The 23,681-nt window shown below is 50.2% G+C and overlaps 1 protein-coding gene across 1 annotated transcript in view; it reads right to left on the bottom strand.

Annotated features, from left to right (window-relative positions):
* Nucleotides 1–22,887, bottom strand: part of SH3PXD2B (SH3 and PX domains 2B) — a 111,338-nt gene extending 88,451 nt beyond the window's left edge. The window contains exon 1 of the mRNA XM_060094941.1: nucleotides 22,673–22,887. Coding sequence (XP_059950924.1) covers nucleotides 22,673–22,747 — 75 coding nt within the window. The 5' untranslated portion in view covers nucleotides 22,748–22,887. The remainder of the gene's footprint in view (nucleotides 1–22,672) is intronic.
* Nucleotides 22,888–23,681: the final 794 nt, after the last annotated feature.

Raw genomic sequence — 23,681 nt, 5'->3', positions numbered from 1 at the left:
CGAGGGCCACGGAGGAGGCCTGAAACCGGAACTAGCCACCAGCAAAATCCCTTCTTACACAACCTCAGCATCAGGGCCTGCGTGATTTGCAAAGTCTAGACTCCTCAGGTCCGGGTTTCTCACCGGGCCTCTGTGTCACCAGGGCCAGAAGTCCTGGGTTTCTAAACTTCCTTTAAGTCAGCCACGCCAGGGTGCTTGGGGTCGAGGTGGGCAGATGACTGGGTCTTGGTCTCCCCCAAATCCTCGCAAGCTTACAGTGTGCAACTAAAAGAATTCTGTGATATAGGGGAAAGTTCAGGCATTATCTTAGGTAAAAGAACAGTCTAAAACAACATAATCTAATCTCAAAACAGTTATGTATACAGTATATAAGTGTATGTGTGTGCTTGTGTATATTTCATTTGTGTATTACAGTGAATACAGAACCAAAGCTCCCAGGGGAAATGAGGGCTGGGGTCCTGTGAGCCTCTGATCACAACATTTTCATCCACTGATCAATACACAGCCTTGCTGTATGTTTCTGTTTAATGACACCTTATTTAATGTATATTGTTGATTCATTAAGCTTGAACTCATGGCCAGTGGCACTGTAACTCATGCCTGAACGAAGCTTACTTAACACCTCCAAAAGACACATCACAGCCTGAGCTTAGGAACACTAGACAGCCCTTGAGCACTAGGTTTGAGGCCATGTTAAACAGCGAAATGACCCAAAAAAGCACGAGAATGTATAAAATGTGGCAATAAAGAGACCATGAAAAAGACACTTGTTCAGAGTATAAGTGCTGGAACAAGAGGCAGAGGTTGCCTTGTTCAACCCCAGCTGGGAACATGCACCTCAGGCCACACAGTTTTTGCTGCCATGCACATGCCCACAACTGCAAGCGACCGGGAAAACACTACAAGTACTGATGTTGGATTAGAAATAAATTTTAGCAAGTAGGCAAATTCCCAAATACGGAATCGGCAAATAATGTGGATTGACTATACTGCAGGTAAAGTGTGTGTGTATGTATATAAACCACTGATATATACATACATATATATATATATAAACCTGTATATATATGGTTTGCTCTGGGTTGGTAGGAATATGTTAAGACTTTAAAAATTCTCTTCTTGAAGCTTTCTTGTATTCTCCAGATTTTCTACTGTGTATTTTCTTTTATAATCAGAACGAAAAAGTCACTTTCCTAGGAGAACAGGAAGAAATGTGTCTGTGACACACTCTCTTGCCTGGAACACCAAGGTTGAACCCCATCTTCCCTCACTATCTCAGCTCAGTCCCAGAGCCGTTCCTCTGGAACATCCTTCCAAATCACGGAGCACCTCCTGGGTGCAGGTACAGCCGATGACAGAGGTGGGAGTGCGGGACGGGAGGAAGCTGGGAGTCGGCAGAGGGTGTCTCAGCCGTGACCTCACTCTAAGTTCGGGAAAGTCTTTTGCCCCTTTGCGCCTTTGTGTTCTCTGAAAAATGGGGATAAGGACACTCAGCCTTCCTACCTCACAGGCAAAGATCGAATGAGGTATTTTTTTTACAGCTCCAGAAATGGAATCTGTGTTGGTTAGAATCTCTGCCTATGGCTGGGATTTGAGGGACAATGTTCCATAAATGCTTCCTAACTCCTCCGCAGTCACCTCCTTTGGCAGGTCCAACCCAGCCCAATGGAGTGTGGGCTCCCAGGGCCTGGAGGGACCCCACTAGACACACAGAAATTTATGTTCCATTTCTAAGGTCAGGTCATCCATGAATAAAGATTTAAAACAGAACAAAGCTTAGAGGCCCTTGAACAACACCTGGAGCCAGGCCTGGGCATGGCTAAGTAACAGAAACAGGCGAGCTCCAGGCAGCTCTGCTTAACTGACATGCCTTATCCCTGCAGACCCGCTGGCCCACACCTCTGCCCATGGCTGCAACTCTTGGAAAGGCCCCAGAACTCCATCGATATGCCATCCCCAGGGCAGGATGATATGAAACAGCTGTTGCCCCACCTCGGGAGCACTGTGATCTCATATGCTTTCATCACGTGAACTAGAGAACATGAGAAGGTGTTTTTGCCCAGTGAATAAGATCCCCGAGGCACAGGGGAATGTCCTCCAATCTCACTTTGCTTTGCAAATCTCTATGGTGGGGTTTCTAGGGCTGGCAAAGAATCTGGCTGTAATTCCCCGCTGATATTAATTAGAAGGGGTGTGGCTTCTGCACTAGTCACATGACAAAGTGATTACATTTTGATCTGGGTTGCAGTGGCCAGAGGTTTAAATCTGGGGGAGGGTCTGGTCCAAGCGCTTTTCAAAGTGATGGTCCTTAGATCACTGTCTCAAGGTATGCAGGAGCTCGGGCATACCAGCTGGTTTTAGGTGATTCAGGGCTCGGCACTAAACTGTAGGGAATCCCATAGTGAGAAAGTTAGTCTCTGCCATTCCTTTCCCGCCCTGACTGGCTCAGAAAGTTGGCAATCGTGGCTTTTCAACACCCCTTCCAACACTTGCTGGTCTCCATTTCCTGAAGAAAGGACAGAAGACCTCACGGCAGGCAACAGTTGCCAGGAGGAACTTTAACACTGATTTTATTTTTCCTTTCTATTTAGTTTCCTTCTATTTCTAGCGAGGGCTGCTGGTTTTCCATTTATGGTGGACAGCTAAAGTTTCCCTTTAAAAATAAATGAAGTAAAGAAGTGAGTCAATTTGAAGAATACTGAATTAAGAATATGTAGTACAGGGGGTTTGTGGCTATGCCAAACGTTGTGATGGTGCCGGTAGGATGATCAACATTGAGGGCGGCGCTGTTTCAGTGAACTCCTTGCCGTTCTCACTCTGTCTGGAGCTCTGTTGTTTACAGGCCAACAAGCCCACATTTCTCAAGTTGGAAGCCCTCTCCTGGCTCTACAGTGCTGGTGGGGAACCTGGAATGACCTGGGAAACCAAAGAAAACATCTAAAGAGAGGGCAACAGTGGGACAGAGAGAGTTGGGGCTGTTTTCCTGCAAGGGCTGTGAGAAAGGAACATCAGCAAGACAGAGCTCCATGCTCCATTAGCAATGTCTGCCCTGGGCACCTGGGACTGGGAGGATGTGTACAGCACACATCCCTGATTCTAGAGCAACCCCTCCATTTAACAAAGGGACCAAGGGGGGCTTCCCTGGCGGCGCAGTGGTTGAGAATCTGCCCGCTAATGCAGGGGACACAGGTTTGAGCCCTGGTCTGGGAGGATCCCACATGTCGCGGAGCAACTAGGCCCGTGAGCCACAACTACTGAGCCTGCGCATCTGGAGCCTGTGCTCCGCAACAAGAGAGGCCGTGATAGTGAGTGGCCCCCACTTGCCACAACTAGAGAAAGCCCTCGCACAGAAACGAAGACCCAACACAGCCAAAATAAATAAATTAATTAATAAACTCCTACCCTCAACATCTTCTTAAAAAAAAAAAAAAAAAAAAGCATCTCCTCTGTAAAGCCCTTCCTGACTTCTGACACTTACTACACCTTGTCTCGTCCTGTTTAAAAAAAAACCAAAAAACAAAACACAAAGGGACCGAGGGGTGTAGCGACTCACTAAGGGTTCCACTCTTAGCTATGGACTCTTTCTACTTCCACGGCAGTATCCAAATTTCCTTGCAAGCTCCTCATGCCCCTCTGAGCCTCCTGCACAATGACTCCCCCAGAGGACTTTAAATCTGGAGTGTTCTTAGGTGATTAGGCCAGCGGTCAAATTGTCCTGCAAGAAGCCCCAGGCTCCTGGTGAGGTGGGTCGGTCTCTGGGTTCTCCATCCTGGTTTCCACTAGGCACTGCCACTTTTAGCTCTTCTATATATGGAAGAGGGTGTAACCTGGCAGCCTGCAGGCCCAATTGCCAGACCTTGTGGGTCCGCACTGCCACAAGGCAACCATCAGCGGAGACTTTAGACAGGGCCTGGGCTCCATTGCCCACAGTCCTCCTTTGCCTGCTTCAAGCCCACAGCAGGGGGTTCCAAGACTTTAAAATATACAAAAACCCTGCTCTAGACCGTCCCTCATTTTATAGTTGGGGTTATGAGGTCAGAGAGGGGAAGGGACTTGCCAAGGCCACACAGCGTGCAAGGAGGAGAGTTGGAACCAGACCTAGGGCTCCTCTTGGGAGGTGCTGAGGAGTTCCACTCCAGAATGCTGTTTCTCAGACCTGAGAAACAGCAGAGCCCTTTTTAGCCAGAGGGAGAAATAACTCTGTCTCTCACGCAGCATACTGAGGGGCTATGGCTTCTGCTCACAGATCACACATTTTCTGCAGCAAGTCCTTAGCCCAGGATAACTAAAGCTGTCCTGCACTGCAGCCAGAGCAACCTTCATTAAATATAAAAACACGTGCAGCCCTGAAATCAAGCAGCAGTGTTAGTTTCGAGATCTAGATGAACCCACTTCTTGCAGAGTGTTCCTGGGAATATGTCCGAGGGAGTCCAAGAGCCTATAAACCCTGGTTTAAGAAACCAGCTTTAAAAGGTTAAGTGTGACCTCCCCGGCCACCCCAATAAAGCTCTCACACTGGCTGGGTTTCTGGGTTGGGGGTTCCTGGGAGCAGCTTGGTAATGACTGGCTGGGCTCCAGATCCACCTCGTTGGCTATCTGCTGCCCAGGCTTAAGGTGGAGGACACAGTCTGGGGTGGGGGTGGGGGGGTAGGAGGGAGGGAGAGAAAGAGAGAAGGGTGGAGGAGAGTGGGAGAGAGCAAGGAGAGGGGGAGAGTGAGGAGAGGGCAGAGGCAGTTGGATGGGCTCCACCGGCTTAACGAATGGGAAACATGATTCTGCTGTTCCCCGTGGAGACCACACGTTCCCTTTGGTTCCAATCTGTCAGCTCTCTCCAGCTGTCTGCCCAGCATCTGGCCTATGTAGGTCAGCGCTTCCAACCTCTTTTTGGAATTGCAACACCCGCAGTGTGTTTGATTTCCTAACACCCCAGAGCAGCATCGCCACCGGAAGTGCTGAGGAACGCATATTGATCTTTTTGAAGAAGGTACATTAAGTTTAATCCTGGAGAAATGCCACCCGAGTGTCATGATGCCTTTGAAACCTAGGATGTCAGAGTGAGGCAGGACCAAGGTGAGTGGGGGGGGGGGGGCCGAGATAACATCAGCAACCACGCTGGGGAGCCTGCTGCTATGCGCTGGCCCTATGCAAGGTTTACCAACATCATGAAACACCTGGCAGGAAGCAGGGTCCGCCCTCAGGTTGGGGAGGTGGAAACCCAGGATGCCACCACGCCTGAGGTCACGCAGTTGGGAAGTAAGCGACTTCAGTTCCAAGCCCAGCTCCTTCAGCCTCTGAAGTCCCTTTTCCTCCTTCCAGATCCCCAAGGCCAGGCCTCGGCTCTCCTGGTCCCAGGCCAGAGCTTTCCTGTCCCGAGTCAGCATCAGGAATCACCAAGCTCAGGGGCCACAGCAAGTGACACTCCAGGGGTGGCCTGCTGCCAATTTTTCTCTTTTCAATTAAGTGATTGCTTGGAATGGGGCCCAAAGACAAGTGCTTGTGGTGTGAGTGGCAGAGAAGATGCTCCTTGTCCCCAGCCCACTCAGGTGGGTGGTGGAGCTGAGGTCTCAGACTGTACCTGGGGGCAGAGGGGTGCCAGGCCAGGAGGTGGGAGACAGGGTCGGTCTCTCTAAAGCACAAATTGAATCGTGTCTCTCCTCTGCTTCAAACACCTCAGTTCGTTCATTCAGTCATTCAGCAAATGCAGACAAGAGCACCTACTGTGTACCAGGCTCCCTTCCGAGGGCTGGGGATATGGCTGTGAACGAGGAAGACAGAAGCCCCTGTCCACCTGGAGCTTTCAGCCTAGTGGAGGAAGACAACAAAGGCGTGTCGGGGCACCCGGCCAGGTGCTCCCTTGCCTCTGGCCCCTGCACCTGCCACTGCCTCTGAAGGGAGGATCTTCTCTCCGTTCACCTTGGTAGCAACTCTTCACTTCCTAGGTGTCAGCTTAGAGGCTGCCTCCTCTTGGAAGCCTTACTGGAGACCCCCAGTCTGGGTCTGGCCTCCTTCCTCTGGGTTCCCACAGCCACTAGGGCTGCCGTCGCTCAGCACACAGTCCTCTGGGTGTGCTGTTCTGTTCACGTGACTGTCACCCCACTCCCCTGGGAGCCCTCAAGGGGCAGGGGCCAGGTCTGTCTCATTCACCACAATCTTTCCAGTGCTTGTGACACGGGGCTCTCAGGAACTGCCTGGTGAGAGACCAACAGGCGGGCAGACAGACAAAAAGCCAAGACAGGGCCACACGCTCATAAATCAAGGTGACCTCACTCAAGGCTCTCTGAGTCTGGGGTAACAATGCTCTTGGAATGGCTGAGTGAACAGCTCAACTGCCAAGGGTGCTGGAAACAGAACCAGCTTTGTTACAGAGAAGAATGCAGGCACAGGGCCCAGCCCTGGGAGAGAAGTCCATGTTTCACCCCAAGACCTCTCTGGACAGGCGATGAAGAAAAAGAGAACAGCGCAGGAGCAATTCCAACTGCAGGTGGAGGTAGCAACCCATACCATTTGAGAGTCAGGGCAGCCCGAGGGAACTCTTAGGAGGTGATGGAATTATGCTGCATCCTGTTTCGGGTGGTGGTTATGAGAACCTACGCATGTGTAAAAGCTCATGGAATGCTATACCAAAAAAGGGAATTTTCCTGCACACGTGTAAGTCAAAAATTAAAAATAAAAATCACTCCTTAGTGTCATTAAAAAAAAAAAAAAGGTAGGCACTGGCTTTAGGGTACCCAGGTATGGTTCTCGGCTCTACAGCTTAAAGCTGCTGTGAGACTTTACAAGTCATTTCATGGCTCCGAGCCTCTATTTTCTCGTCTGTAAAATGGAGAGAATAGTCGTAGCTACTTTATAGGGTTGGCTAAGGATTCAACAGGCTAATGCTGGACAGGAGCTTGGCACATGGCCTGACTTACAGGAAGCTTTGAGTGCAATCACTGATAACCCCATTACAGAGGTGAGGTCCTGGTGGCTCAGGCCGGCCAACTCAAATCTTTTGAGGTGAACTAAGTTAACGGGAAAAGTCACGAATGCCGCTCTGTGAAACCCAATCAACTGCCTCTCCCTGGAGCCCATCTTTCCATGACTGCCGGAGTCTCATCCAGATGGCAAGCAGCATGACCCACTTGCAGGGCCGGCCGGGTGCAGCACCTCCGTTCTTCTAGATGGAGACACAGAGCTGGTGGAAACACTTGCTGGACTGGGTGTGCAGCGCCAGCCCGGGGCCTCTGGCTGCCAACTCACAGCCTTGCACACATCTGGCCCGAAGCGGCACGGGGAACTTTCCAATGGCAAGCAGAGGTGCTGGCAGCTGGAGCCAGGCTCGGCCGAAACCAACCTGAAGGCTAGCTTTCTAGGAAAGCCTCCAAGGCGGGCACTGAGGGCTCGTGGAGATCTCCCAAGGCTGCCAGGCCTCAGAGGAGCCCGGGGCAATGCAGGAAATGGAGCCGAGAGAGGGCCTCTCCTGTGTTAGCAGGTTGCCTAGGGGGAGAACTGGGCAGCCAACGAGAGCACCCACTACGCGCAAGGCACACAGGCAGTAGGAGTAAAGCTGTCGGAGTAATGAAAAAGAATCAAAATGAGCCACGTTTATTGGGCTGACTGGGCACTATGCTAAGTCCTTCATTTATGTTACGTCACGGGATGTGGTGACACTGCCTCACACGAGGTCACACAGCCAGCACGTGACAGAGCTAAGATCTAAACCAGGGCCGTGGGGGACTTCCCTGGGGGTCCAGTGGTTAAGACGCTGCGCTTCCACTGCAGGGGGTACGGTTTGATCCCTGGTCGGGGAACTAAGATACCGCATGCCACGTGGCGTGGCCAAAAAATAAAATAAGATAAAATAAACCAGGGCTGCGGGACATGGTGAAAAAAGCCTGACATATGTGGTCAGATGGGTCTTGGTTCACACCTAAAGGGCCCAGCACAGTGCCTGGCACACAGTAGGTCCTCAACAGCAAAGACAGTAGTAGAGTCTTCTCATAGGCCACAGGCCCTCTAAGAAGCGCTTTACAGCTGCTGTTGGAGCACAGAGGGGATGAGGGCTAATTCTGCTGGTGGCACCTGGAGAGGCTTTCCAGATGAAAAAATAACTGCTCTGGATCTTGAGGGATGCATAGGAGTTCTCCAGCTGAGGACCAACACTAATGAGCACTTGTGAAATCCCCAGCACTCTGCTCTCAGAAACCCTATGGAGTGAAGCTTACCATCCATCCCATTTCACACCATAGTAAACTGATGTTCAAAGGGGTCAGGGGGCCGGTCCAAAGCCACACAGCTGTTTGTGGAGGATGCCAGAACTTCAACCCAGGTTTGTTTGACTCCAGAATGCCCCTTCCAGTCCCCCAACCAAAGCCAAAGACACAGCAGAAGAAAACTGCAGAAACTGACTGTCTAAACCAGAATGAGAAATGTGGGGTTCCACAGGCAGCGTCTCGGGGAGTTTCAGGCTACAGCTGCCAGCTCCTGGGCGAGGAGGCCCAAGAGAATGCTGCGAACTCTCTAGCCACACTATGTGGAACAGGCAGCCCAGTCTCAAGACAGCAGCAATGCAAATAGCACAGACGTTCAGTTGGATTGACCTGGGTTCCAACCCTGGCTACACCACTTCCTTGAGCAAGCTACTTAGGAGCCTCAGTCTCCCCATTTGGTAAATGGGGATGCTAATACAGTCAGCTCTTGGCACCCAAGGATTCAACCAAGCTCAGATTAAAAAAAAAAAAAAATTCCAGAAAGTTCTAAAAAGCAAAACTTGAATTTGCTGTGACCCAGCAACTACTTACGTAGCATTTACATTGTACTTACAGCTATCTACATAGCATTTACATTGTATTAGGTATTATAAGTAACCTAGAGATGATTTAAAGTATTGGAGAGGATGCACAAAGGTTATATGCAAATACTACGCCATTGTATACTAGGGACTTGAGCATCTGTGGATTTTGGTATCCATAAGAGGCCTTGGAACAAATCCCCCACGGATACCAGGGGATGACTGGAATAGTATTACCTGTCTCTCAGGGCTGTTGTAAAGTGTAAATGGGATAATGTCTGTAAGATACCTGGTACAGCGGTGGCCCTTTACCCCCTTCCATGCAAAAGTAACTTCCTTAGGCCCAAATCAAACCCAGATCATTAGGTTGAACTAAGTGAAATTGCCACTTGTTAAGTCAAAAATTGACAATTTCATATGGTTCAACCTAGTAGCATCCCAAGGGGTTATAATATTATATCTATGTCCACTGGACTAGACTGAGAATGTTACTTTTCTCTTGAGTGTTTACTATGTGTCAGGAACTGGGATGACTCCTCCATTTACAGATGAAGATACTGAGGTTCTGAGAGCTTAAGTGACGCACTGGTACAAAGTGACAAAGCCAGGATTTACATCCAGGTCTGGCTGCCTCCAAAGCCTGTGCCTTAACTACTATGATACAATGCTCCGTCTGGTGTCAGCGGGGGGTCATCACAAGGAATCCAATTCTGAGTCAGCTGAAGGATATCATCAATGGCCATCATCCTAGAATCATGGGACCCAGGGATGGAGAGAGCCCAAGAAGTTATGGTTTCATTCAAGGAACACACTTGGCACCTGTCCTTAGACTATGAGGGATTCAGGGTCTGGTGGGAGAGGAGGAGACGCGTCAACAGAGTCATATCCAATGTATGAGCACCATGATGGGCTTGGTCCACTAGGAACCTCAGCATCAAAGCTGAGTGCCCTGGTTGGGTGACAGGCAGAAAGGGGTCAACTAGGATTTCTAGGATACTCCCTAAACAACTGCCCCCTCCGTATAAATGCAGCTTCGTCTTCCTGTCCCACTGGGCTTGGGGACATGAAGAAAGAGGAGAAAAGAACTAGATGAGAATGTAGAGGGACAGAGCTCTCAAACCCTGGGACAGCCATCTATTAGGGGTATCAGAAGGGGAGTAGGGATTCCTCCACCAGATAAAGTAGGGGGGCTGCAGAAGTGGGTTCCAAACTTTGTACAGCCAAGTAGCCCCTTTTCCCACATGAAATCGTATGTGGTCCTGATGGTCAGGTTCTGTGGGTTCCTTGGCCACCCCTGTACCCATGCCCTGCCGGGCTCCTCATCTGGCAGAGACTATTCCTCCCGGCCTTGATGTGAACCCCTATGTGGACTTTTCTGCCAGCTTCCTGCGCTTCATACACAAGTCTATGAGACAGGAATAAAGGGAACACGGGAAGCAGGGTCCTCTCTTTCTCCCTCTACCTCCAGGAAGCTTTCCTGACTCTGCTGTCCCACACCGTCCTCTCCTCTCTAGAGAAACCTGGGATAATACATAGACATATAATACAATGTAAAACAATGGAACGGCTCACAACCACCAATGGTCTTGATGTGTTTCCTATGAAGCTACACTGTATTACTGTTCCCACCCAGCAGTGGTGGAAAGTAAGACCCTGCATGTGAAGTAACCTGTTCCGTAGAGTTGGTAATAAAGTCTGACGGCAGAGGCTGAGGTCTTAACAAGCATCCACATTTCTACCACCAGAGACGAAGCTTTGGTTATACTTCTTCCCAGACCCTTTTTCTATATGTTGAAGTAGTTTATGAAATTAAGATCACATTGTATATACATGATCTTTTTCACCTGTGTTATATGGTGAGCATTTCCCCATTCATTAAAAATTCTTTCAGCAAAAGTTTTAAAGGATCCTTAGTAGTCCATTTATTTAATCATGCCTCCAATGATAAACATTTTCAGTATTATTTTAATTACCACACTGCTAAATATCCAAATATACAAATCTCTGGGGAAGACTGCTTTTAAATCTTCGGCGGGGGTGCATCCTGGACTAGTCCATTTAGAGTATGTTTCTCAAGGTGTGGTCATTCCAGATGACCTGTGTCACATCATTCGAGGTTGCTTATTAAAAAAGCGCATCACTAGTCAGGGAATGGTAAAGATGATGATGGTAAAGATAATATAACACTAACAGGTAACTATTCATTCAGTACTTTTATGTGCCAGGCACTGCTTTAAACCCTTTACATAAAATAACCCACAGTAGGTACTATTCTTACCCTCAATTTACAGATGAAGAAACTGAGGCACAGAGAAGTGAAGCCACTTACTAAGGTCACACACGCTGCTGGTCACCGGCAAAGCCAGGTCAAATCCATGCTTAATTTCCAAGTCCAAGCTCTTAAACTTCTACCCAGAAGTTTTTCACCCTTTTTTTTTGTGCCACAGAGCCCTTTGGCAATCTTATGAAATCTATGGTCCCCTTCTCAAAATGATTTAAAAATGACTAAATTAAAGCACATAGCATTCCAAATGAAATACTGAACTGTAATAAAAATGTTTCAAAAAATAAAATTATGAACATATGTACACTTTTACTAATGTAATAAATAACAACAATCCAGCAGTGGGTCGAATAACATCACAGTTCTGAAGCAGTGATGAGGATAAATGCAACAACTGTAAAGTGACATGAAAATATCTGTGAATTTCTACTGGTGACAAAGCCACACACAGGTCTTACTGATATCACTGGGGGTCGCGGCCTTCATTCATAATGGAAGGCAATGCTAAACCGCTATTGGAGAAACCGCTATTGGAGAAACCGCTATTAGTGAGAATAAAGATGTACTCTTCCCCCTTCCAAGTTCAAGGACCCTCTGAATTCTACCCATATTAAAAACTCTGCCAGTTGGCTTTCCCTGTTCCAGAGCACCCACCTCCTCTTGACCCCAGCTCAGAGCGCCACCTCTCTGGTCCAGTAGGGAATGGGGAATGGGCAGTCCAGGTTTCAGACCCCTGCCCTGTCCCCAGAGCCCCACTGCAGGCCCCACCACAGCCCTTATGCCGTGGTGACGTGTTCCAAACAGATGGTGACCTCTGTAAGGACAAAGGCTGCCTGGTCATCTCGGCCTCTCTTCGGCTTGGGGCCAGGCCTGGCCCAGGGCAGACAACAAATCCACATCTGTGCAATTGACTGGCAGCCAATCGTGCCCTGAAGCCACAGGCTGCTGATTCACACCTTGGCTGGGGAGGAGGAAATGGTGACGCCACTGAGTGGGTTTCTGGCTTTCTTTGCCAGTGCAGTAGGCAGGGGGTCCATGCAATCCTGCTTAATTAAGCAGAGTAGAAGATATTATTCTTATGTGCGTTAAGGCAACGTTTCCCTTCAAATCTAGGGGGTGAGTTGACTATACCCTTCTTTATATTCAATGATAGGCAGCACAGCCGAGTGTCATCCTGGGCAAAGTACTTCATCTTTCAAAGTCTCAGTTTCCACATTTGTGAAATGGGCTGATAACAGTACCTATGTAGAAGACATCTGCTGTTTCCACCTGTCCAGCCTCCATGCCCCCTTCTTCCAGCAACAGTACTCGGAATCTCCTACAACTACTGGCAATTTCAGTGGGACTGTGGATCACAGTATCCTGCCCTTGCCTGACCAAAGGATGGTCAGGTGATTTGGCTGGGCCAATCAGATCCTCTCCTCCTGGAACTGGACTCTTTTGCGTGGCCAAAGGGACTGAGGGATGGAGCAGGTTCCTGCTTCTGGTGATGCTCTGAGGCCCACAAGCAGTTTCAACTCCTTGTCCTTTCTGTGACTGGGGGCTGAGCCACGTTCTGCCAGAGCCATCTTTCCAATACATTTCCTATGGCTTAAGTTCGTCAGGTTCATTTCTGTCACCGGCAGCCCAAGAATCCTAATACTCCTTACCTCACAGAACTGCTCAGATCCAGTGACATAAAGCATGAAAAGCCTGGAGCGCACAGTAAGCACTCAAATGAACGATAGCTATTCAATAATAATAACAACAATAAATGATTGTTAAGTCTTGAGAACAAAACAAATTTGGAGTTATTTAATTCCTCCCAAATTTCAGAATTCCTACTGGCTATCATAGACCTCTTTAATATTTCCCATCCCTCCCTCCCTAACTTTATCTTCACTGTCTGCACAGTCCTCCTGTGGACAGGTGTTCTCTCTCTCCCAGGTCTGTCTGTGTCTGCCCCCTCCACTCTCCTGTGAAAGGTGCTCCCCCAGCCCATCAAGCCGGGGGAGTGCCCCTGAGTCCCAGTTCCTCCCAACCACTTCCATCGTGGATACCTCTGATCCTGAGCCCTGGCCACCCAGCTACGTGTGTGTTCGTGTGGGGGGGGAAGGCGTGGCCTTCTTGAGGGTAGAGTCTATGCTTTCTTATGTATGTATGTATGTATGTATTTATGCCACGCCACGCGGCTTGTGGGATTTTAGGTCCCCCACCAGGCTTGGCCCAGTCAGAAGCCCCCAGATCCTTGGGGCCCCCAGCCACCTGTCAAGCTCCATCTCTATCACTCAAATCTCTCCTGCTTTTTTCAAACACGCCACATGCCAGGGTTTCAGCTTCCTTTCCCTCCTGTTCTGTCTGCCTAAAATTCCTTTACCCTTCTCTACTTGACAGCATCCCTCTCATGCTTTGTGATCAGCCTTGGGTCACCTGCACTGAGTTGCCTTCTCCAAGTCCAACTTCCCCCAAACCCTAAGGCACAGGCGTCTGCTCATTCCCAAGTTCCAGGCTAGCCCTGAAAGGCCATCTACCTGTCTCTCAGGACACTGACCTCCTTGAGGTCTGAATCCCCGCTTTGCATATCTGTGTATCATCCCTGTGCTCAAAAGTGCCTGGCCCCTAAAGGGACTTACCGTTGTTCAGTGAATTCTCAAGAAACATTACCAGTATTACAAAGTACGAAGGTTTCTTGGTTGTTGTTTTATTGAAAGTGGTAGTCTCAGCAGCATTGCCAGAAAAAGCACAGGATGCCCCAGGAAATTTGAATTTCAAATAAACAATGAATAATTTTTTAGTATAAGTAGGTCCCAAATATTACATGTTTATCTGAAATTCAGACTTCACTGGGCATCCTGTATTTTCATTTGGTAAATCTAGCAGCCCTAAGTTTTGGGATGGCCGGGGAGACGCCTCAAAAGCAGGCGGGAGAGCTCTGTGTGCGGGCGTGCGCGTGCACACACGCACACACACACGCACGCACGACAGATGCACCTCTGGTCCCTTCTCCGTTCACCATTTAAAGAAGGCCCTGGGCTTGGGCTCATTGCCCGCCTGCAGGCCTGCACCTGGGCCAGCAAGTATGAGGAGAGAATGCCCTGTAGTTTGGATAATGGGGCAGAAGAAGGACGGCTTGCAGCAAGGCTCGGGCTTGCAGGCCCCTGGCAGAGTCCCTGAGGAGTGAGCCACACCAGCCCCTGCCCACTGGCCCCCTGGCAGGAGACACCGGGCCTCCCAAGTCTATCACGTCAGCTAGTCCCCATGTCCCGGCAGGGGCCAGGGATGCCAGCTCTGCCACCCAGGATCTGGATGACCCCACTGGCAAGGGCTCTGTGAAAGGGACCACAGGGCCCCAGTTTCTGGGCAGTACCCCGGGCCAGGAAGCTGCAAGGACGGCTGCCCCAGCGGCATCCTCTCAGGCATTCCGCACAAAAGGTCATTTAATTTCCCCACCAAAGCTGCCCACTTCCCAGAAGAGAAGGCTCAGGGCCAACAGCGAGTGGATGACAGTAGGTCCCAAATATTACATGTTTCTCTGAAATTCAAACTTCAGACCAGAGCCCAGTTGCTGGGCGCAGAAGCCATGCTCACAACCCTCCGGCCATGCGGCCTACTGAAGAAGCCTCATATTCTCTCCTTGGGCCAAGGATGTTCACGCCTCATCACTTGCGCCCACCAGGCCGACAGGATGCTCATCTAGCGGTTCCCTTTCCTGCAGCTGCAGTGACCTGCGGCTGGCCTTGGCCTCCCAGGGGAAGGAGAAAACTGAGTCACACCAAGCAAGACCATTCACCCTATCAGAGCTCTTTCTCCAAGGAAAAAAGCACGCATGATTTGCAACAGGATGAGTGTCCCAGAAGAGAAGTAGTACCATGCATGGAGTGGTCCCCTAAGCCTTTTTTGGCAGTGTGGTAACTCTGCCGCTTGCCGACGCCCGTGCACCTCCGGGTGGGTGACAAGCGGTTGGATGATCTGCCCAGGGGAGTGGGGCACAGCTCTAACCTGAATGACCTCAGGGTGCAGATTGCTGAACTCCGGCCTGCAAGTCTTTCCAACCTATTCAGATATAAGCACCACAGGAGGGAGGGCCAGGCCACTGAGCAAGGAGCATTTCAACCAGAAAAGCATCTGCTCAGGCCTTCCTCCCCTCGTGGTATTTTAAACTCATCTCTTGCCACTTCTTGGGCTGGAGGACTGGAAAGCCACATCCAGAGCCCTGGTTCCGTGGCAGGAGTTGGGGGAGAGTCTCGGAGGCCAGCATCTATCTGGGGAGGACAGGCGCTTGGAGGAGCTGGAGAATTCTGCTGCTTCAGGACAGGATGAGGTGGTGGGGATGTGGGAACCTGGCTGGAGCCGCCAGGGCCTGGCACTGCTTCTCTTTTAAAATGAGCATTCACTGTTTTTTTTAGTTTTACTAAAAACAGGAATATGTGTTCCCCACAGAACATTTGGAAAATAGAGAAATGCAATGCACAGATGAGCAAAAAAAAAAAAAAAAAAAAAGTGACATATACTTGATCAGCTATGTTTCTGTGCTTTCACAGACGCCTTCACTTGTAACCAGGTGTGAGCCAACCTGAGCACGTTGTTTTGCCACCAACTTTTACTATTTCATATTCGCATGACAGAAGATGGAATTTTTGCCATCTCGATGGTATTCTAGCTCGCGGATATAGTATGTTTTATTTATCTTGTTCTCTACAGATGTGTGTTTAAGTGGCCCCCAACTTCTACTATCATAAATGATACTATGTTTGTACACTCCTAATACAGCTCATAGTTATTGAGCCCTGACTCTATGCCAGGCCCATTTAATCCTCACATCAGCCCTATGAGATTGGAACTATCATTATTCCCATTTTACAGGTGAGGTACAGAAAGGGTAAGTAATTTGTCTGAGGTCACACTGTTGGTAGGTGGCAGGGCAGGGATCTGAACGCATGCTGTTTGGTGTACTTTCCCTGCTTACCAGAAGCAAGGAATGGCACAGATTCAAAGTCTGAACTAAAGGGACATTTAAGTAACTCTTAAGATATGATAGTCCCACCCGCTTTGATCTTGAGACAACTGCAAGAGCCTAGAGTGTAAGAGCCCAGGCTGAGGATGACCCGGCAGGTGAGGTGAGAGGCCTGGCTCCTTGCAACCATGGACCAGAGGGAACAGGATGGCATAGCACAGGTGACAAGGTCCATCATTTTTCAGTCAGAAGAAAGCAAGAGCCATTAAAAAAAAAAACCTAGCCGAGGGGCCTTAACGCCTACTGAGGGTACTACCGCTGTGTGACGCAGACAGGGTGCAGGACAAGAACCACCTGTAGAGGAGGTAGGCGGGCTCTGCCTTGCTCACGGGCCTGTCCCAGGGCAGCAGGGTGTCCCGCCTGGGGCCCCACCCCAGAAGTGCCTCATGAATGAAAAAGTATGGAAAACAAATAGCAGGCCCCTAGGGCAGGAGGCAGGAGAGAGGCAGAGATGTGGAGCATGGCTATTACTATCGTTAATGCTAGTTTTCATGACTACCACTGATTGAGTGCCCTTTATACAGAAGGCATCAGGCTCAGCAGTGTGTGAGAAGTGCCCTAGACCTGTAGGTAAGCACTATTACTGCTCCCATTTTACAGACCCTTGGGGAGCTTGTCTGCAAGGTCACCCAGCCCAGGAGCTCATGAAGACGACTCAAATCCAGGTCCTTTCTTCATGAAGTAATGGTGCGTCCGTAAGAAATGTGCTAGGAGATGGTACTTATCCCTCAGCAGGAGGGACGGAGAATAGGATGAATGCATACATTATCTAAACAAGCACACAATCATCTTAGAAGGGTGACACTGTCCTCATTTTCCAGATACAGAAACTAAGGCTGGGGGTTGAGTCAGTCACCCAAGACCATGCAGAACTTGAATGTTTGTCTCTGATACCCAAGTTCTTTCCACTCAAGTTTGTTGGCCTGCCATGCATGTTTCTGCAAAACAGGATGCCAGGATGGCTGGGATGCTGGGGGCAGCAGGGGATGGGGCAGGCTGGAAAACAGAATGCAGCTAATTTGGGCAGCAGATTCAGTTTGTTCCAGACCACTGAGCCTGCCAGCCAGAGGTCTCCCACAGACTGAAACAAGAATGTTGATAATAATGCCTAATAAGGGCGTGACCCATCCTGCAAAAGTCAGTTGCTCAGAGGAGAGACCCGTTGCTCTTAGAGTCTGGCAGGTGGAGAGGGAGGTTTCAAGGCCAGCAGCACAGGGCCTGCCAACCCATCACTCCAGAGGCACAATCAACCCAGAGCTTCCCTGGGGTGAGAATGACTAAGGGTTGGTGGCAGCTTGTGCTTCATCAGTCCAGGCTGAGTGAATGAACAGTGAGATGAGGGAAGGGCCAGGATGGAGAAACTGTGGCTGGAGGCTTAAATGACCCACCCAAGGTCACCTGGCTCAGGGGTGGGATCACAGGGCTGCCGCATACACGTACACCAATCCCCACGCTGCCACTCTTTGCTGTGTGACCTCAGGCATGTGCCTGTGCTTCTCTGAGCCTCCAGTCTCAAGGGGAAAACGAGAACACTAACGTAACTATCTGAAGTACCTATCTGAGTGTATAAATAAATCCTATAAATTAATAGAAAACCAATAGCTCAATATACCAAAAAAAGGGGCAAAAGATAAAACAGGCAATTAATTTACAGAAGAGGAAGCTCAAAAGGCTGACAAAGGTGTGAAAAGATATGTAACTTTACTAGCAAGCAGGGAAATGCAAACAAGCACTGCCATGAGATACTATTCCGTACCCACTAAAAAGTCTGACAATTCGGAGTGTTAGCGAGGGGCCAGAGCAAAGAGACCCACAGACACTGCTCCCAGGGACGTTAAATGCACAGGTGAAAATGCACAAACCCCAAGCGCCAGCAATCCCGCCTCAGTTGTATGTGCAAGAAAGCAGCTACAAGAAAGTATCCTAAAAATCTCCTACAGGAGCTCAAATAAACAGGGGTATATTCATAAGTGGAATATGAAACAGCAGTTAAAATGAACTGAAGCTACATGTACGAACATAGATCTCAAAAGTGTAATGTTTTGTAGTTTTAAAACTTTCAATACAAGATCTTGGGGACTGCTGAAAAGGTAAAAACATTAAAAGGTACATGAGGCCTAGCTGGGAAGGGGACTGATTGCCACAGGGCACAAGGGATCTTTATGGGGGTGATGGAAATGTTATAAAACTGGATTGTGATGATGGCTGCACAGCTCCATACATTTATTTAAAGAAATCAGCCAACTGTACACTTACAATGGGTGAATTTATGGTATGTAAATCACACCTCAGTAAAGCTACTGAATAAAAAAATCATATCTATTGGTCTATTTTTAAAATGTGCATGGGAATGACAAGCACCAAATGTAGGATACTGTTTTTATTTCGGGGGGTGGTGATTGTTGGAGTGGGTGCACAGGGGGCTTTGCATGTGCAATATTTCATTTCTTAAAAAATAAAAATAAAAATGCTTTGAAATGAATAGGGCAAAAGGTAAAGATCTGACAGCTGGATGGTAGATTGACAGATATTTAACTTATTCTATGTATCTGTATATTTGAAATCGTGTATTAGTGTAACGGAAAAGTACCTATTTTAAAGGGCTGTTGTGATGACTAAATACACAGAGAGCTTAATCCAGTGCCCAGCCCACAACAATGGATTAAATTTCAGCTGTTAAGATTACTGCTTCTATAACTACTTCTAGCATCTTGCTATTCTTTTTTTTTCTTTTTCTTTTTTTTTTTTTTTTGCGGTACGCGGGCCTCTCAGTGTTGTGGCCTCTCCCATTGCGGAGCACAGGCTCCGGACGCGCAGGCTCAATGGCCATGGCTCACGGGCCCAGCTGCTCCGCGGCATGTGGGATCTTCCCGGACCGGGGCACGAACCTGCGTCCCCTGCATCGGCAGGCGGACTCTCAATCACTGCGCCACCAGGGAAGCCCCCATCTTGCTCTTCTTAACATCTAAAGATCTTAAGACAGAGCAAGCCAGTATTTCCTGGCTCCTGCTAAGGGAGACGTTTTTCTAACCCCAAGGCTTCTGTACCTCCCTCTCCAGTGCTGGAAATGGGGCAATCCAAAAAAACCCTGCCAAACCTACAGGGAGCACTTCCTCCTCCCCTCAAGTTGGAAGATAACCTAGCTGGGGAGGGTCTCCCAGGGTGTCACACTTGAAAGTCCCCTTTCCATTCATTTAGAAAGCCCTAGGCTCCACGGCAGGAAAGATGCAGGCAGAGAAAGGCCAACAGACAGAGTGCAGTGCTCCAGGGAAGCTCTCTCCAGATGATAAAACTGTTGATATTACTGTCAACAATAATCCCTACCCACCCATGGGGATCTCAGAGGCCCTGGGAGCTTCTGCCCCTGCATTCTCCAGATGTGGCCTACGGCTCTACCCTTGGGCCCACTGATGATGTCTCTGCCCACAGGTGAAGGAGGCTGGGGCCAGGCGTGATGAAGATGCCGCCCTAATCATGGAGAAGATGCCATTTAAGGTGGAACAAGTGGCCCAGCCTTGATGGGCAGCCCTGAGATCCTGGTGAAGCTCTCCAACGACATCTATAGCACCTGTGACCTGTTCGCTCCCAGGCAACTGAGTGATGAGACAGGTGGAGGCTGAAGTAGCTGTAAATAGGGAGCAGGTGGTGGGAAGCCTCTGTAACTAACTTGTATGATCTCGTGCAGTGGTTGGGGCAGGGCGGTTAGAAGTCAGGGTGTGTGTGATTTTGCCCTCCTGGGGGAAATGTGTGGAGACATTTTTGGTTGTCACAATTAGGGAGGGGGATGCTAGTGGGACCTAGGGGGTAGAAACCAGAGATGCTGCTGAACATTCTACCATGCACAGGACGGCCCCCCACAACGAAGAACGATCTGGCCCAAACTATCAACAGTGTTGAGGCTGAGAAATTCTGTCCTGGAGGGACGCAGCACTGTTTACAATTTGCAGATTATAGAAGCAGCTTAGAGAGGTAAACTGACCAGCTCAAGGTCACACAGCAGGAAGTGGCCGAGCCCAAGGCTGTCCAACTCCTCTGCTCATGCCATCTCTCCAGAGTGGCTGGGCCAACTTCAGAGAGGAGGATATACCAAATGGGAAGAAAGTCCAGGCCCATGCCAACAGCTACCCCCCATGCCCATTCTTTCTAGAGTGGCAGGGGCAGGTATGGTTGGAGAACAGGAGCAGGGGTCACTGGCAGTTGCTGATGGGTTTCCTGCCAACACAGCACTTAACTTTCTCTGTTCCTGTGGATGATGACTCAGGCTTCAGTTCAACCCATTGCCCCTATTCATCTGATGAACACAAAAGGCTGGCTAGAAGGGAGGGGGCTCCCTTGAATCACAGGAGTGCCTAAACCCACATGCAGGAAAATAAATTCTTGGTGAAATCCCTCCTCATGTGACTTTGGCATGTTCCCAGTCAGAGTAACATGGATACCACAGGGCAGGGAGGCAGGCATCTAACGGTTATGGAATGTCAACCCTGTCAGTCACAAGATCCCTCCTCCTAGGAAGTGGGCACCATTACCCCCATTTTACAGATGAGGGTCAGAGAGGCCACACAGCAAGCTGGACGCCAAGATTTAAACCCAAATCCATGTTAATATTTAGAGACTTGTCTGAAAGAGCCCCTAAAAAGTGGTTGAAGGCTTACAGAGATGCCCCTCAAAGCTGCCGCACCTCCAAAAAACTGGCAGGGAGGGATCTAAACAGAATGAAAAGCCTCAGAGTGATCACAAATGATGGCAAAATTCCCAGTTTTTAAGAGGACTTTGTGTAGGGAAACTATGGGGTATGAAATCTGCAAAGTGGTGTGACCTGGTGGAGTAACACTTTTTGGGGTCGAACATACTTGGATTTACATTCCTGTTCTGGCCCTGACTGTGACCTCAGGCATAGGACCTCATCTTTCTGAGCCTTAGTTTCCTCATCTGTCAAATGGGCTTAAGAACCTGTGCCTGATAGTCATGTGACGAGAGAGGACAGGAGAGAGTGGATGATGATGCCCATTTCTTGGAGGCTGTATGTATTCTGGTGTTCCCAGCTCACAGATCCGGTGGGAGGCAGCATGGGGAATTTCAGACTTCCTCCTGTCTGCCATGTTGGTAAAAACTATCTTCATAGCAAAGAGGCAACTCAGTTATACATTCAACAGGCTCAAACAAGAAACCAAGATTTGGCAGCATTTGAAACAGTTAAAAAGAAAGGGGGTGCGGGGGAGACAATTTAGCCCAGCTCTGGAATCAAGGGAAACTTCACTCTATTTAAAGATGCCACAGGTCCAGGAAATAGCTTCCCACCGCCTGGCTAAGGCTTGAATAACTGGCTGCCCAGCCAATAACAATACAGGCTCACACAGCACACCCTTTCTTGTAGGGAGTGCAGAGTGGATTCCCCGCTATCTCCTTTCAGAATTGTATAGACTATTCGTGTAAGGCATGTAGATCTGCTTTATAAGAACGAGCCTCTTAAGAAAAGAGATCCAAAGACGACTTGCAGGGAGGTCAAGGAGCTGAATTTAGCCAGCCAACGCCCCTTGCTCTTTATTGTTCTATACTTCTTTGTTAGGATTTTTTTTCCCTCCCTCTTGCTCTTTTTTCCTTCCTGGTTAACTTCTCTGCAGCTAGGCGCTGCCACTGCTCCCTTCTCACCACCAGAGACACCATAGCCCCCTTCCCTCCTGCAGAGAGGCCTCCCCAAGGCCTCACCTGGGCCCAACACCCCACAGCCCCATTATCCCTCTACCCAGAACCTCTGAGGTGGTCCAAGGGCCCCTTGAGCCCCCAGATTCAGCTCCTAGGCTGGTGTGGAACCCACTTCCCATCTGGCGGGTCACCATCTACCCCAGGTACACCTTCCAGAGGCAGGGGAAACCGAATGCAGCTCCGCCTTGTTCCAGAACCTGAAGCCTCCCTGCGCCTCAGCCCATATGAGGGTCCCATCTGCAAAATGAGGCTACTGGCCCATTTTTTCAAGTCCCCGCCAGCTCTAAACAAGATTCCCGTTTTGCCAGGGAGATAACAGGAGAAAACTTTCATACATTTTAAAACAGAAGTTATTGGAGAGAAGGGGCAGGGATTTTTTTCTTTAAAAAAAAAACTTTTTAATGGTGCAGGCACTCAAAGGATCCATTCTCAGAGATCTCTATCGCTCCGGCTGGCTCCTCCAAAAGGAAGGAGCCAACTTGGCGATCCCTGCTGGGGCTACCTGTGGCTGGGCACTGCGGGTCTAAGCGCCTCCAGACAAGGAGGGACAGGACGGGCGGCCTGAGAACAGGCGCCTCTCTCTGTCCCCTACACCGGCCAGACTTTTCCACGGATGGGCAGGACGGGAGTGGGGGGGACAAGGAGCAGACGGAGAAGGGGAGAGGGGCGGCAAAGAGACGACGGGGGGACGAGGCGGGAGGACACGGTGGAGGAGCGGAACAGGGCAAAAGAGAGGAGGGGGAGGGGGAGAGAGGGAGGAGCCGGGAGAGACCCGGGCCGCGCAGCAGCAGTGCCGAGAGGGGAGAGGAGGGGAGGTGGGGGAGAAAGAACAGGAGGCAGAAGTTTTCAGAGCCGTGGGGGTTCTAGGTCGCCCCCGACGGGGCACGGGCTCAAGGGGGCGTGGGGGTCGCGCGGCACTCACATAATGCTTGTTGGGTACCCGCCGCTTCTGCACGTCCAGCACCTTCACCTCCACGATGCTGCGCCGCGGCGGCATGGCCTCTCCTCCGCGGGGCCGAGTGCGGGTGCGGGGAACGCGGGGTGCTGGGGCGCGCCGCACCGGGCCGGGAACAGCCGGCCGAGCGGGATCCAGAGCCCGGTCCGAGCACGAGCCGCCGCCGCCGCCCTTCGCTCCGCGCGCCCTCCGGCCCCGCCGCCGCCCGCCCCCGGCCCGCCCCCCGGCCCGCCCTCCGCGTCGTTGGCCCGCCCCCCCCTTAAAGGGCCCGGCCCCCACGCCCGCCCCCGGAGCGCGGACCCGGCTGGCCCACGTCCGGCCTGGGCAGGGCCTTTGTCCCGGCAGCGAGCCCCCGCGGCTGGGGGAGGGGACGGGCGTGCATCCGCCGTGCGATCACTGATTGATTGACCGGTGGATTCATTCCCGCACTCACTCCTTCTGATACCCGCGGTCTGGCGCCGGATGTGAGGGCCAGACTCCAGGGTTCAAACTCCGGCTTTGCTGCTAATCGACTCTGTGACCTTGGGCAAGTGGCTTAATCTCTCTGGGCTCAATTTCTTCATCTGTAAAATGGCCCTAGTGCTACAGCCTACCAACCAGGGCTGTCCTCAGGATTAAGTGCATGTGACGTCGGTGGCACTATAAATGTTGGCAGTTGTAAACTCAGCCCCAAGCCATGGGGATTCAGGGAGGAGCAAGAAAAGCCGCCCCCCAACAAATGCAAGTATGATATGACAACAGTAGCAGCAAAACAGGGTAAGAGGGTGGTGAATGAGTGAGGGGCAGTGGATGCCTGTTAACAAGGCCACATTCCCAAATGTGGAGCCCTCGCTCCATGCCAGCTGCAGTGCCTCCTGCTTTTCTTTGAAATTTTCTCTTTGAATTCTCAGGACAACTGCGGTGGTGGGGGGTCGGGGGAAGGTGGTTGACCCATATGACAGAGGAGATGACTGAGAGCAGCCTCTGGAGTCACAGA

Source organism: Mesoplodon densirostris, chromosome 3 (genome assembly GCF_025265405.1).
Source record: "Mesoplodon densirostris isolate mMesDen1 chromosome 3, mMesDen1 primary haplotype, whole genome shotgun sequence".
NCBI lineage: Eukaryota > Metazoa > Chordata > Mammalia > Artiodactyla > Ziphiidae > Mesoplodon > Mesoplodon densirostris.
The sequence above is the reverse complement of the archived record's forward strand: the minus strand, read 5'-3'. Positions and strand labels throughout refer to the sequence as shown.